The 15,821-nt window shown below is 38.8% G+C and overlaps 1 protein-coding gene across 20 annotated transcripts in view; it reads left to right on the forward strand.

The window, feature by feature from the left end:
* EPS8 (epidermal growth factor receptor pathway substrate 8) overlaps positions 1 to 15,821 on the forward strand; it is a 213,212-nt gene that overhangs the window by 164,326 nt on the left and 33,065 nt on the right. For all 20 annotated transcript variants that reach the window (XM_060413377.1, XM_060413375.1, XM_060413379.1 and 17 more), the window contains 5 exons: positions 926 to 1,052; positions 2,767 to 2,855; positions 3,224 to 3,298; positions 11,782 to 11,930; positions 15,209 to 15,392. In XM_060413377.1, the coding sequence (XP_060269360.1) occupies positions 926 to 1,052; positions 2,767 to 2,855; positions 3,224 to 3,298; positions 11,782 to 11,930; positions 15,209 to 15,392 (624 nt within the window). The remainder of the gene's footprint in view (positions 1 to 925; positions 1,053 to 2,766; positions 2,856 to 3,223; positions 3,299 to 11,781; positions 11,931 to 15,208; positions 15,393 to 15,821) is intronic.

The raw sequence follows: 15,821 nt of genomic DNA on the forward strand, positions 1-15,821 counted from the left end.
CTATATTGACTTTGATTTCTCTATAATAATTTCCTAGCAAAATGATACTGTCCTGTAACATAATTATAAAATATGATGTCAGTATAATTGCTTTTTATACTCTACTTATGTTCTGAGCTTATTTGGAAACAAATACTTAAAGGACTTTAGAGTTTGAAATTTAATTTTTATATTACAGTGTTACTTATTAATACTTAAAGGTTTATTTAATACTCAAAAGCTTATTTAATCTCAGTTTTTAGTCTTTAGAAGAATGTCAAGTTTCACACATAAAAGGAAGTCAAGAAAGACTATAGTATGTATAATATACAGTATATATTAATATAATATATGATATAATATATAATATAATTGAAGTTGATCCCATGATCTGTGAAAGCATAGTGCATCATTAATTCTTCTTTACCCTGTAGAAACTCTTATTAATGGCTATTGTTACAGATTATCAATGTGTGTGTTAGGTTATCACAACATTCTATATACCCTTAGTCCTGAAAAATAATATTGTCATTGCTTTATTGGGAAATTTATTAGAAAAACTGAAATGCTAGTGCTATTCTAACAAACTGTTTTCTTGGAATCCCCCCACAACTTTATATGGGAAGAACACAATGAGAAGATTAGAGTAATTGAAAATAGTTAGTCTGAATATATATTGTGAATGTTTTCTTTATAATATTGAAAATAGAATAAAATAAAACTAAATAAAAATGTAAATGTTAGACTTTAGCCACAGGTATACTTAGTTGAATACTTTTTCTTAGAATCAGTGATAAATTTGAAATTTATATGTGGGAAGTTTTCCTTTTTCTTTTCTTTCTTTCCTTCTTTCTTTTAAACTTTCTGATTTTCCTTCACAGTGTAAAGCTAAGGCAAAAATAGGTTTTTTCTGCTTTATATTTTATTCTGTAATTTCTAATTTCAGCAAATCTTAAACCACATTTTGGATGACATTGAATTCTTTATCACAAAACTCCAAAAAGCAGCTGAAGCATTTTCTGAGCTTTCTAAAAGGAAGAAAGCTAAGAAAGGTAAAAAGAAAGGGCCAGGAGGTAAGTTGGATTTTCTTAACCTTCTAAAGAACCATTCAGAATGCCAGTGCTAGGCAGAGCTGGCACTTCAGAGTTGTTAAACAGGACTCCATTGCCCAGAGACCAGGGTCCCTTTTCTGGTTTTGAGAGAACTAGTGATGTAGGCAGAGAGTACGATAAACCTGAGGAATAGCCCATTTGGTCCCGATTTGGCTACAGTAAAGAAAGACTCTAAGACATTCTGCCTGAATTAATTAGAGACTCATTCAATAGTGGCCATCTGTCTATAGTTTTTGTTAGTCATTGTAAAGATAATGTCTGTTAAAGAAGGCCATAGTGCCATTCTTCTCATATTTAAATTTATTTTGCTATAAATATAGAATCTCATTATTTTGTTAAATTAAAGGATTGACTCTGCTCATTAAAATAGTTAAAAATGTCAGTGGATTTTAATTTTTTATCACAAAACTCCAAACAGTATGTTCAGGTCACCTTCAAGCAGTTTTTACATATGCTGTAGTTCAGTTATTTAAAGTGACCTCAAGATATATAAAATTATAATTTTGTCACAAAATGGTATAGATGGAAATATATGAGAAGAATGAATATTCTCTCCATTACACATGACTTCCACATCTTTCTCTAGCTCTATCTACATCGTAAGCATATGACAGTAGACCTGTCTTCTAGAAGTGTGTATGTGGATATACTTCATATATTCTGAAATTCAGTATTATTGCTTTCTCATGTACTTGCTGCTCTTGTACTCTTTACAAAGGGTATGCCATCTTCTTGGTCATCCAAATTCAGAACCATAGTTTTTTTGTGAGTCTATACTTTAGTTTATAACCAACATTGATTTTATTTTTTCAGCCTCTCTTGTATAAAGTTTTTTTCCCTTTTCAGTTTCATATCCAGCAGCTGCTTCAAGGTACCTCATTTTTTTACCCAGCTTTCTAAGCAACCTTCAAGCTAGTCTTCCGCTTTGTGAAGACATTCTTCTTAAAGCTGTAAGGCAGTTACTTTACTTTTTCTGCTGAAAAGCTTGTTAATCCCATGTTCTATTGCTTTATGTAACTCAAACTCCTCACCCTGGCGGTCAAGGTCATTAACAGTCTCACCTTGATCTACTTTTCCATTCTCATGTGTCTTTGCTTTTCTGTTTGTTGTTTCACGTAGAGACTGTTTCCTTTTTCCATGTTTTTGCTAATGCTGCTTTTATTCAACCGTGATGTTTTTCTTACCAAACTGCCCTGGAAAAGACTTTCCAAATCCCATCTAAAAACTGCTTTTCCCAGGACATATCCTTAAGTATACATTTCCTCATCGGTAGTCTCTTTGTAGCCTCAGTTGACACATCTCTATTACTTATCTGATTCATATCGTCTATGGATTTTTAGGGCCTTAGGAGTAGGATGTATAACTTACACAGCTTACACATTTTTATAGTCTTCACAGTGATAAACACAATGATTAGCATGTAGAAGGGCTGCAGTATAAATTTATGGAACCTGATAAGTAATCTGATAGTGCCTAAGGGTACGGTAATCCATTTCAAAGGTTGAGTCATCTTAATTTGTTACAGTCAGTCCATGAGAAGTGGGAAGGTAACTAGGTAGCATGATATCTGATGTGATCATCAAACTTTACAAACATAAATGTGTTTTCTTTTCATTGAATAAGTTTTCTTGGAACTTTGCCCTCATCTACCCCCTTCTCCTATTTAATTCTTTAGAGGGCGTTTTAACACTGCGGGCAAAACCTCCACCTCCTGATGCATTTGTGGACTGTTTCCAAAAGTTTAAACATGGATTTAACCTTCTGGTAAGTGAAATTTATTTGTGTACTATTTGAAGCAACAAATGGAAGAGATCAGAGTCTAGCCAGGATATACCTGATCAAATTAAGAGATTAAACTGTTATTGTAGATTTTTTTGTGTGTTTTTATTTGCCTTTAATTAGAGTAGCAGATTGTAAAACTTATACATTTAAGACACTTGATCAAAAAAGGATGACTCTAATTTTTAAAATGAAGTTCTCCTAATCTAATTCAGTGCTTGCTAATTGAGATTCCGAAGGTGAAACTAGTAGCAAAACCTCTTCTTTTGAGTCTGTGTTGAACCTTTTCGAATGTCTGTCTTTGGCCTGATTACATTGTAGTAATGTGTTTGCCTGCTTTTTTAATCTTACAGGCCAAATTGAAATCTCACATCCAGAATCCTAGTGCTGCAGATTTGGTTCATTTTTTATTTACTCCATTAAATATGGTAAGATTTTGTTAATTTCAGAAAGTAATTCTTCTTAGCATTTTATCAAGCCCACATATCTGTCTAGATTATCTTGATAGTTTTTCTTCCTTGCCTTGCTTGGGTACGATTTTTTTGGCGTCTCTTGTAGACATAGATGATGTGAAATTTGAAAGCTTAAAAGAAGAACTAAAGAACCTCTTGATGAAAGTAAAAGAGGAGAGTGAAAAAGTTGGCTTAAAGCTCAACATTCAGAAAACGAAGATCATGGCATCCGGTCCTACCACTTTATGGCAAATAGATGGGGAAACAGTAGAATCAGTGGCTGACTTTACTTTTGGGGGCTCTAAAATCACTGCAGATGGTGATTGCAGTCATGAAATTAAAAGATGGTTACTCCTTGGAAGGAAAGTTTTGACCAACCTAGACAGCATATTAAAAAACAGAGACATTACTTTGTCAACAAAGATCCGTCTAGTCAAGGCTATGGTTTTTCCAGTAGTCATGTATGGATGTGAGAGATGGACTATAAAGAAGGCTGAGCGCCAAAGAATTGATGTTTTTGAACTGTGGTGTTGGAGAAGACTCTTGAGAGTCCTTTGGACTGCAAGGAGATCCAACCAGTCCATCCTAAAGGAAATAAGTCCTGAATATTCATTGGAAGGACTGATGTTGAAGCTGAAACTCCAATACTTTGGTCACCTCATGTGAAGAGTTGACTCATTTGAAAAGACCCTGATGCTGGGAAAGATCGAGGGCAGGAGAAGGGTAAGACAGAGGATGAGATGGTTGGAAGGCATCACTGACTCAGTGGACAAGAGTTTGGGTAAACTCCGGGAGTTGGTGATGGACAGGGAGGCCTGGCGTGCTGCGGTTCATGGGTTCACAAAGAGTCAGACAGGACTGAGCAACTGAACTGAACTGAAAAGAAACTTAGAAATTGCCTAGTTCAAACTCTTAATTTATTAGCTGAGGAAACTGATGTCTTTGACAGAACTAAGAAAATGAGAAAAAAGAAAATTTTTTGAATGCCAGTGTTTTTGTATATACTAGTATACAACGTAAATGACTTGAACAATGTAGAAAGTTTTATTTCTCTCAAAACAGGCTAGGCATGAGGAGTCCAGTGCTGACAAATAGCTTTGCTCTATGAAGTTACCCAGAGATCCAGATTTCTTTCTCTGAGGTCTTCCTCCATCTCCTGAGCTGCATCTGATTCAATCACTTGTTCATTCATTTATTTATTCAGCAAATATTAATTGGGAGCCTGCTACATGCTGTGGGCTTCCCTGGTGGCTCAGACGTTAAAGCGTCTGCCTGCAATGCGGGAGACCCAAGTTCAATCCTTGGGTCGGGAAGATCCCCTGGAGAAGGAAATGGCAACCCACTCCAGTATTCTTGCCTTGGAAATCCCATGGACGGAAGAGGCTGGTAGCCTACAGTCCACGGGGTCGCAAAGAATCAGACACGACTTCACTTTCACTTTATATGCTTGGCATTATTGGTAGCTCAGCAGAAACAAAACACATAAATTCTTTTTTTAACCTTTTAATTTTGTATTGGAATACAGCCAATTAACAATGTTGTGATAGTTTCAAGTGGACAACAAAGGGGCTCAGTCATACCCACATGTGTATCCCTTCTCCCCCAACTCCCCTCCCATCCAGCCTGCCACATAACCTTGAGCAGGGTTCCCTGTGCTATACAGTAGGTCCTTGTTGTTATTCATTTTAAATATAGCAATGTGTACATGTCCCTCCCAAACTCCCTAACTATCCCTTCCTCCTTCTCTTCTCTCCTAGCAACCATAGGTTCATTCTCTAAGTCTGTGAGTCTGTTTCTATTTTAAAGAAGTTCATTTGTATCATTTCCTTTTAGATTCCAGGTTTAAGGGATGTAATACAATATTTCTTCTTTGACTTCACTCAGAATGATAATCTGTAGGTCCACCCATGTTGTTGCACATGGCATTATTCCATTCTTACTAAATTCCCATGGTATATATGTTACACATCTTTTTCATCCAGTCCTCTGTCAGTGGGTGTTCAGGTTGCTTCCATGTCTTGGCTGTTACAAACAGTGCTGCGATGAACATTGGGGTGCATGTATCCTTTTGGACCATAAAACACATAAATTCATATTGGAACTTATGTTGTATTATGTAGTGGCAGCCAATAATCTGAAAAATGTATAAATAATTTACTCAAATCCTGTGTGGAAAAAATACAGAGGAGGAGACAGGGAGTGCCATGTATGTGTGTGTGTGTTATGAAGTATTACACTTTTTTGAATAGGGTTGTTTAAGGGAATGACTCACTGAAAAAGTATCATTTGAGGAAATGAAGTAAGAAATGAGTCATGTGGATTTCTGAAGGAAGAGACTTCCCAGGCAGAAAACAGCTAATGTTGATGCTCCGAGACGGTAACATGTAACTCCTGTTCTTGGAAGAAATAGTTATTGTCACTTGAATGGAATAAAAGGGAGCTCAACTAGAGGGAGATAAGGTCAGCAAACAGGAGGACATATCCTATTGGTCTTCACTGATGATTGTGAAACCTTTGACGCTTTTGGAGGGTTTACAGCAGAAAAGGATTGCTTTGGCTACAGTGTTTAGAAATTTGAGGGAAGAAGGGACTGAGGTGGCCCTGGAAAAATTCTTGATGGGAGATTATGTAGTTGCGACCAAGTAACTAACATTGGAGGTGGTGAGAAGTGTAATTCTTGTTATTAAACAGAAGCAACAGGAGTTGCTGGCAGATTGTAACTGTTGTGTAAGACTCCAAGATTTCTCCATAGTTCTGGCTTGAGACTGGAAGGATGTACTAATTATTAACTGAGATGGAGAAGACTGTGAGTAAAATGGGTTTTTGGCAGGAGGTAAGTGGAGGTGATGGCATTCCAGTTGAGCTATTTCAAATCCTGAAAGATGATGCTGTGAAAGTGCTGCACTCAACATGCCAGCAAATTTGGAAAACTCAGCAGTGACCACAGGACTGGAAAAGGTCAGTTTTCATTCCAATCCCAAAGAAAGGCAATGCCAAAGAATGCTCAAACTACCGCACAATTGCACTCATCTCACATGCTTGTAAAGTAATGCTCAAAATTCTCCAAGCTAGGCTTCAGCAATATGTGAACCGTGAACTTCCTGATGTTCAAGCTGGTTTTAGAAAAGGCAGAAGAACCAGAAATCAAATTGCCAACATCCGCTGGATCATCAAAAAAGCAAAGAGTTCCAGAAAAACATCTATTTCTGTTTTATTGACTATGCCAAAGCCTTTGACTGTGTGGATCACAATAAACTGTGGAAAATTCTTCAAGAGATGGGAATACCAGACCACCTGACCTGCCTCTTGAGAAATCTGTATGCAGGTCAGGAAGCAACAGTTAGAACTGGACATGGAACAACAGACTGGTTCCAAATAGGAAAAGGAGAACGTCAAGGCTGTATATTGTCACCCTGCTTATTTAACTTCTATGCAGAGTACATCATGAGAAACGCTGGACTGGAAGAAACACAAGCTGGAATCAAGATTGCCAGGAGAAATATCAATAAGCTCAGATATGCAGATGACACCACCCTTATGGCAGAAAGTGAAGAGGAGCTAAAAGCCTCTTGATGAAAGTGAAAGAGGAGAGCGAAAAAGTTGGCTTAAAGCTCAACATTCAGAAAATGAAGATCATGGCATCTGGTCCCATCACTTCATGGGAAATAGATGGGGACACAGTGGAAACAGTGTCAGACTTTATTTTTTGGGGCTCTAAAATCACTTCTCGATGGACGTGAGTCTGAGTGAACTCCAGGAGATGGTGATGGACAGGGAGGTCTGGCGTGCTGCGATTCAGGGGGTCGCAAAGAGTCGGACATGACTGAGTGACTGAACTGAACTGAAAATCACTGCAGATGGTGACTGCAGCCATGAAATTAAAAGACGCTTACTCCTTGGAAGAAATGTTATGACCAACCTAGACAGTATATTCAAAAGCAGAGACATTACTTTGCTGACTAAGGTCCATCTAATCAAGGCTCTGGTTTTTCCAGTAGTCATATATGGATGTGAGAGTTGGACCCTGAAGAAGGCTGAGTGCCAAAGAATTGATGCTTTTGAACTGTACTGTTGGAAAAGACTCTTGAGAGTCCCTTGGACTGCAAGGAGATCCAACCAGTCCATTCTGAAGGAGATCAGCCCTGGGATTTCTTTGGAAGGAATGATGCTAAAGCTGAAACTCCAGTACTTTGGCCCCCTCATGCAAAGAGTTGACTCATTGGAAAAGACTCTGATGCTGGGGAGGGATTAGGGGCAGGAGGAGAAGGGGACGACCGAGGATGAGATGGCTAGATGGCATCACTGACTCGATGGATGTCAGTGAATGTCAGTGAATCTGAGTAAACTCCGGGAGTTGGTGCTGGACAGGGAGGCCTGGTGTGCTGCAATTCATGGGGTCGCAAAGAGTTGGACATGACTGAGCGACTGAACTGAACTGAAGGAATATTCTTTAGATAATGTCAAAAGTGAGTTATGTCCAGATGGAGAAATTTGAATTGGTAGTTGAATGTATGAATCTGGGATTCCATGGAGAAATCAGGCTAGAGTTATAACTGTGAATATCCTCTGCATACAAGGCCATGAATTTGGATGGTGCCACCAAGAAAATGATGATAAATAAAAAGAAGGGGTGATGGAGCCTTAGGTAGTTTCAGTGATAAGAGAGTGAGAAGAATCAGCAAAAAAAGTGAGAATAAACAGGAAATCAGGAGAAGAAAAACAGGAGTATCATAGTAGGTATTCTAGAAGCCAAATGAAGAAAATGTTTGCAAGAGGAAGAATTGAGATACTCATGCTAGGGCATTTCTATTGTGGAAGCTAACTTATCTCTGTGTCCTAATAACAGCCATACAATGACAAAGAAAAATAACTTTAAGAAGGTGACTGAGCTTAAACAGTTACTGGCATTATCCAAATGGTGTGGACTTACTCATATGGCCATGCCTAACACCAGAAGCATGGCATCTCCAGCGGAGCAGCTATGAGTCCATCTAAAATGTAGGGGCTTCTCTTTTTAGAAGGAAGGAGAGAATGGATACTAGGGGATAGTTAGCAGTCTTTGAAGGCCCATACATGCCAGGTATAGTAATGTGTTCATAACACAGGTTTCCTGCAGAAAACCCCCCTTCCTGTATTTTTGTAAAAAGCATATTTTTATATAAGGTGTAATTTTTGAAGCTAATAAAATGGTACATTGGGAACAGTCACTTTATGAAGAAGCCGGATATTTCCATGACTTTATCCAGCAAAAGGGTATACCATTTGTGTCGTAGGCCGGGATCCAAGATACACATTTTCATCTTCTAGATTTTGCATATCCAGGTATAGTCTTTTCTTATACGTTTAATGAAATAGGTACAGTAATATACTTTCCTTCCCATTTTCTCTTTCTTATATTTACAAACTGTGTAATAGCGGGTTTTCCAAGCTAACGTGTACCGCTGTCTTGTCTTCTTGGACAGCTAAGAAATTTAGCTGAAATAATTGAGGGCACAAACAAAAGCACTGGGATTTAAGAAAAGCATGGCGACAGAAAGCAGGTGGAACAGTTGTTAGCTTTTCGTACAGATCCCAAAAGAGACTGGGCTACAAATCACTCTTTTCTAAGATACAGTATAAGACCACACATTTGGTGTCATTCCTCTTTTTGTGGGGAGGGCAAGTGAGGGAGCGAGAAGACAGAATCTCTTTCTTTTAAATACCTCTAGAAGGATGGTTTTCTGTTTGATGGAGTGGTTTTGAATGGTTCATCCTATAAAAAGAGCAAATGATTGCTTTTTAGAATGACAATAGCAATAATGATAATTGTTAGTGGTATGTGACTGCTCTGTGTGTTATTTCTGTGATCTTTTTTTTAAAGGGTAAGAATGGTAACTATGAAGCAGATAAATTTCACTAATTTGATTTAGAGCATATGAAGACCATGGCCACTGAGTTCTTCATTCTTTATAAAAAATGGAGCAAATTCAAGCATTTCTCATAGGTTTTGCTTGAATATCAGAAAAAATAAGAAAAAGAATCCAGGTAACAAAAAGGAATACACCTCATTTTTCTTTCCCCAAGGGTAGCTAGACAAGACCTGAAGTAGAATCTGAAATGAATACTGTTTTACAAACATAGGAAATTAAGTAACCTCATCAACATGAATTTCAGAACTACCTTGCGATAAGCAAGATGGAAGATGAAAGTTCAAGGCTACATCAATAATTTATGAATGTGTCCCTATGTTGTTGCTATAAATAGAGCATCTGATTTCTACTTGCCTAGTTATTGTTGAATAATTCTTGCTTTTTAAGCACTTTAAAAAATTGGATCAAGGCTCCATATGCAAAGAAACTGATTCTAGCTCATTAGCAAAATTTGTATTCTTTTTTCTTCAACACATTTAAAACTCTCTTAGTTCGAGTGTTAGGAAGTATTGTTTAGAAAGCAATTTTGCCACCTCCTTTCATTCTGTTCACAGTCTTTCACAGATCATAAGTAGGTATCTAGACATTAGACAGAATAGAACTATAAAATAATGGGACTGGTTTCCCTAACATACGAAAATTAGTTCTTTGTAATCAGGCTATGCATCTGAAAACACTGATTTATTTTATATTTTCATTTCTCAAAAATGACTCCTTATTAATGGTCTCCCAAACGTAACACTTCAGTTGCTTCATTCAGGGTACTGCCTACTGAGTCACATATTTAGTCACATTTTATTTAGACAAGAGAAGTGGATAGGTACATTTATTCAGTGCCTGCTACCAGCCAGACAAAATTCTGTGGTTTTAAACCTTGTGAGTTACCATGTGTACAATAGATAGCTAGTAGGGAACTTGCTGTATGGCGCAGGGAGCTCAGCCCAGTGCTCTCTGGTGACCTAGAGGGGTGGGATGGGGTTTGGGTGGGAGTGAGGCTAGAAGGGAGGGGATATATATATATACATGTTCACTTTGTTGTATAGCAGAAGATATCATAACACTGTAAAGCAGTTATCTCCGATTTAAACAAAGACATTTGATTAAACCATAAGACTTCATGGGTACCTCCCTGTGTCCTCAGCATTTCCATACAAGCAAACCCACAGCACAAACATGTGCCCACATGCCTACTTACATTCTCAAGAGGGGACTTTGGCCCATGCCTTTATTTACTTTCTTTTGGTCCCTTTCCTATTCCCACTGCTAAACCAAAGATTTTAGTGTTTCTTTACTTACTTACTTTCCCTCTTAGTCATTGCTGTGTATTTATTAGAGGTTCTAGGGCTTGGAAGTTTAAAAATCCCTGTGCCAGGCTGTCACGGTAGGTTTTGTTCTCAAATAAGAGTCTGCCTACCTCCCTTATCCTTCATCTTTTCTTTCATGTATTCTCATTCATTCCCCTAACCTTGTGTCTTCTGTAGTTCAAAGTCAGATAAACTTTGGTCCATGTTCTCAAGGGAGGAGAAGTGAAAAAAAAAAAGTCCATGTTACAGTGAAATGTGTGACTGATATGCATGCTTGCAGGCCCCAGGGTGCATCAGAGTTACACTGTAGGGTTAGGAAGGGCTTCTCAGAGGAGGTGGGACCCAAGCAGAGTTCTAAAATGATGAGGAAGCGCCTTCTGGAGGTGCTGGGAACCAGTATGTGTAGAGACACAGACATAAAACAGCGTGGCAGGCTCAGCACACCAGGATGACTGGAGAGAAACTGACTTTTGGTCTGGCGCCATTAGAAAAAAGATCCCTTTATTCTTGTGCCATATCTCCAGGAAGGTGAGATTTTTATAAAAGGGCTCTGGTTTCTGCTCTAGGAGATTACCATTCTTTAGCCAGGAAACAGCCCCTTAGAAGTAACACTGGAGCAGATTTCAGACATCTACTTATCATCATTTTGCTTATCAGAGAGCTGCACCTGTTTATTCGCATTTGCTAATCATGAAGTTATCTATTTTATATCAGGGCATTTCCTTGAATTAAATTCTGGGAAGCAATACCATAGATTCAGAGGACCATTTCTCCTCCTTCTCTCACCTTTCCCTCTGGATGCCTTTATTTTTCTATGTCTTTATAGGCACAGTCATAGACTGTTAACTCAAGCCTTGTTTCTCCCTAGTGTATTCATTTCGAGAACTGTATTTCTCAAGTTTGGCATAATAGATTTTCCAGTAAAGATATATATATATATATATAAAGACAGCAATAGTTAAACCATCTGACTAAGAATTCTCAGGGTAACTATGAATATTTTCCAGGGAATGTACAGTCATGTGAAGCCAATAGACAGATACTGTGAAAATTGTTAAACTATTAACTTTTCATTTTAAATTATTAGTCACCATTGGGCTGGGCAAATTGATCTGGATCAAGATTTAATTGGAATGTATAAAGATCACTTGTTTTTTTATGTTGTTTTTTTTTTTAATCTACACATTTTGAAAATGTACATATAATCATCATCTTCTTGCTAAAAAGTGATTTGTTGCCACTTTAGGTGGTGCAGGCAACAGGAGGTCCTGAGCTGGCTGGTTCAGTGCTCAGCCCCCTACTGACGAAGGACACCATCGATTTCTTAAATTACACAGTCAGTGCTGATGAGAGGCAGCTGTGGATGTCACTGGGAGACTCTTGGATGAAAACCAGGTAAACATACATGCGTGTTTAGCATCGAATACCTATAATACCTTTTTTTAAAGCACAGCACATTTACTAGGGCTTCCCTGGTGGCTCAGATGGTAAAGAATCCGCCTGCCATGTGGGAGACCTGGGTTCGATCCCTGGGTTGGGAAGATGCTCTGGAGAAGTGAATGGCTACGCACTCCAGTGTTCTGGCCTGGAGAATTCCATGGACAGAGGAGCTCGGTGGGCTACAGTCCATGGGATCACAAAGAGTCAAACAGGACTGAGTGACTGAGGACAGCACACCTATAATAACTTTTAAGTGTTGTTTGTTTAGTACACAAATCTAGTGAGATATTTCATTAAAACCTTCTATGTTTGAAGGAGTAGATGTTGTAGATGAGAAGGCCTAAATTCTTAAAAAGCTGGAGAAGATAGACGTGTAAGGCATGATGAGTCCCAGGAGAAACTCATTAAAACTGTCACTTGGCAAGATGGAGCTGTCAGGAAGACGGTTTGGAGAGGAAAGCAATTAACTTTCAAAGAAGCCATGTGTTGGTCATGTTCAGTCACGTCCGACTCTTCATGACCCCGCGGACTCTGTAGCCTACCAGGCTCCTCTGTCCATGCCATTCTCCAGGAAAGAATGCTACAGTGGATGGTCATTCCTTTCTCCAGGGGAACTTCCAAAGAAGGGCTGGCATTTAAAATCATCAGATGATAACCCCAGTAGGTGCATGCGTATAATCATATGTATACATATAGTGTTTGTTAGGCACCCTACCATGCACTGTACATAGGTCCCTGTATTATGCCTGTTTTACAGGTGAGGAAACTAAGGCAAAGAGAGATTAAGGAATTTTTCCAAAGCCATACAACTCATAAATGACAGAGCTAGGCTGCAAACCTAGGCAGTCTGGCCCTGGAGTAGATGTTCATAGTTATTTTGCTTAGGTGCCTTTCAACAGGCTTAGTAGGGTTTCCACAAACATGTAGCAGGGAAAGGGCCTGTCCAGTTGAGAGAGTGGCATGAATGAAGGCATGAAGCAAGCAGTCAAGAGAATGGAATATGAATGTGAAATTAGCTGGAGTATAGACTTTGAGTTGTAGAGGATTGTGGAGAACAGGGAGTGGAAGAATGGTGGCGAACGAGGTGTACAGAGATAAGCAAGGCTGCGCTCTGAAGGCTCCCAGTGCAATGCTGAGGAGAACCAGTAGCTTTGTGAGTAGGAGTGTGACACACACACACACAGCCACACCTTTAAAACGGCAGTCTGGTCATTAACGCTAGTAATGACGTGCTCAAAATTCACCCAAGGCATGAGGACCCTTGGGACAATAACGCAATTGTAGAGGCTCCTTATTAGTCAGCACTCCCTGAGATAAGAACTGTGGTGGTGGACACGGAAGAGAAGAGGGAATGATTTTACAATTATGTTTTGTCAGTAAGGTGACTGTGGAAAAGTAATCATTAACAATAGCAGGATTCAAGTTTGCTGGGCCAAGCAAGTTTTATAAATATTTCTCATTTCATTATATGGGATTAAATACTGTCTTCTCTCCTCATTTATTCCAATCTTTGTATTAATCTCACTGCGTGGAGTAAATCATTCATACGATCACTTGGCAGTTTGTCTTCCTAAGGCTTTTAAGCTAGCCTAAAAGTAATTGACCAATTCATATCTTTTTCTCCTTTTTTCTATTGAAATATATATAAACCATTCCCATTTATATTTTGGACTTTGGCAACTGCCTGTGTTGGAATGTACTTTACACGTGGAGTGGTTTACCAAGCAGAAGATTCTTAAAGAGCATTGCTGTTGCTGCTTTTATATTGAAAATATTATCTAAATTTATTCATGCATATTAATTTATTAATACAGAATGTATTGTATATCTCATACTATGTAAAAACTGGTTAAGTAGGTTTCTTAAATCTATTAGATTTATGTAGATTATGATTTTATGGTAAGCATAGGTAGAGATCTTTTCGCTTTTTTCCGTAAACTTTATTCAATTTATCAGATCTCATAGTATTAAAATAGTCTAGGCTTTTTAGTTTCTTTGTCTTGGGTCCTACCTCAAAATGAGAAAATTAATGACTACTAGCAATGGCATCCCACTCCAGTACTCTTGCCTGGAAAATCCCATAGACGGAGGAACCTGGTAGGCTGCAGTCCATGGGGTCGCTAAGAGTTGGACACGACTGAGCGACTTCACTTTCACTTTCACTTTCATGCATTGGAGAAGGAAATGGCAACCCACTCCAGCGTCCTTGCCTGGAGAATCCCAGGGACGGGGGAGCCTGGTGGGCTGCCGTCTCTGGGGTCGCACAGAGTCGGACACGACTGAAGTGACTTAGCGGCAGTAGCAGCAGCAGGAAAACGACATCAAAAGGAACTCATATTGTTAGCTTTTGACATGAGAAAATGGTCATTTCCTATCCTGATTATTTAGAGTATTAGGAAATTAATATGCTGACTTTAAAACTCATAAAGATAAAAAAGAATCATAAAGGTACATAACAATCTGAATGATAGCTCACTTCATCATAGTAGAAATATAACCTGAAGAATTAAATCGTGTGAAACATAAACAACATATTTTAGCCGAATTTAATAATGTCTCTCCCATTTAGTTGTTTTTGTGGTTCTTACGTGATTAGGAGCTTGCAGGAATAAGTCTCAGAGTTATTAAGTAATGAATGGATCATGATTTTATTACAGATAGCCCTCACTTGATTTTACTGATGCAAATCTAGCTGATCCATTTAATATATAAAATCGGTAACCTGCTTCATTTTAGGAGACTTCATAACTTAAAAAGTCATGAGCCTTAAGAATGTTGTCTGCTGTTTCTCTTTTGAAAAATGTATATCAGAAAGTATCATGGTGATGGGAGGGGAATGAAGAAGAAGATGAAGATCAGAAACTGCTTTAGATGCTTGGAGAACCTTATGCACTAAGTACTCATCACACTTCTAGCTTTGCATTCTTTCCTGAAATTGTCAAAGACCTATATCCATGTTAAAAGTTGAGTTGATGGAGCATTAAGGCAATGTAGTGGCAGCAGATCATGAAGTAGAACTCGGCCTTCCTTTCACGTATCACCTTTAAATATAAGCGTAAATGTGTAAGGTTCTCTGTTTAGATGGAAAGAGGGCAGGCTAGGTGTGAATTGTTTTGGTTGTTGTTTTCGTTTTTTTTGTGTGTGTGTGGCCAGCCTTACTGAAGGTCATTTTGAGCATAGAAGCATTTCTTAAGTTCTTAAGATTGTTCACTTGTCTTAATGTCCTCCTGCAGAGCAGAGTGGCCAAAAGAACAGTTTATTCCACCGTACGTCCCTCGGTTCCGCAGTGGTTGGGAGCCGCCGATGCTGAACTTCATGGGATCGTCAGTGGAGCCAGATCTCTATCAACTGAATGAGTCTGTGGCAAACGCAGCAGAACATCATCGCAAGCAAGAAACAAAGAGATTATCCACAGAGGTAGTCTTTCAGCATCATCTATTAAAAAAAAAATGTTTATTTTTGGCTGCACTGGGTCTTTAATGCTTTATGCAGACTTTCTCTAGTGGTGGTGAGCGGGGGCTGCCCTTCAGTGCATTATAGGGGCTTCTCATCGCGGTGGCTTCTCTTGTTGTGGGGCACCGGCTTCAGCAGTTGAGGCGGGAGGGTTCAATAGTTGTGGCACAGGGGCTTAGTTGCCCTGCTGCATGTGGGATCTTCCCAGACCAAGCATCAAAGTGGTGTCCCCTGCACTGGCAAGCAGGCGGATTCTTGTCTACTGAGCCACCAGGGACGTCCTTGGCATCATCCTTTGAGGGAGGTGCAGTGATCTGTGCATTCTCATGTAATTCTGATTGTGAATTCTCACTTTATTGACCTGAAGATTGTTCTCGACTTAGTGACTAGATG

Source organism: Ovis aries, chromosome 3 (assembly GCF_016772045.2).
Source record: "Ovis aries strain OAR_USU_Benz2616 breed Rambouillet chromosome 3, ARS-UI_Ramb_v3.0, whole genome shotgun sequence".
Classification (NCBI taxonomy): domain Eukaryota; kingdom Metazoa; phylum Chordata; class Mammalia; order Artiodactyla; family Bovidae; genus Ovis; species Ovis aries.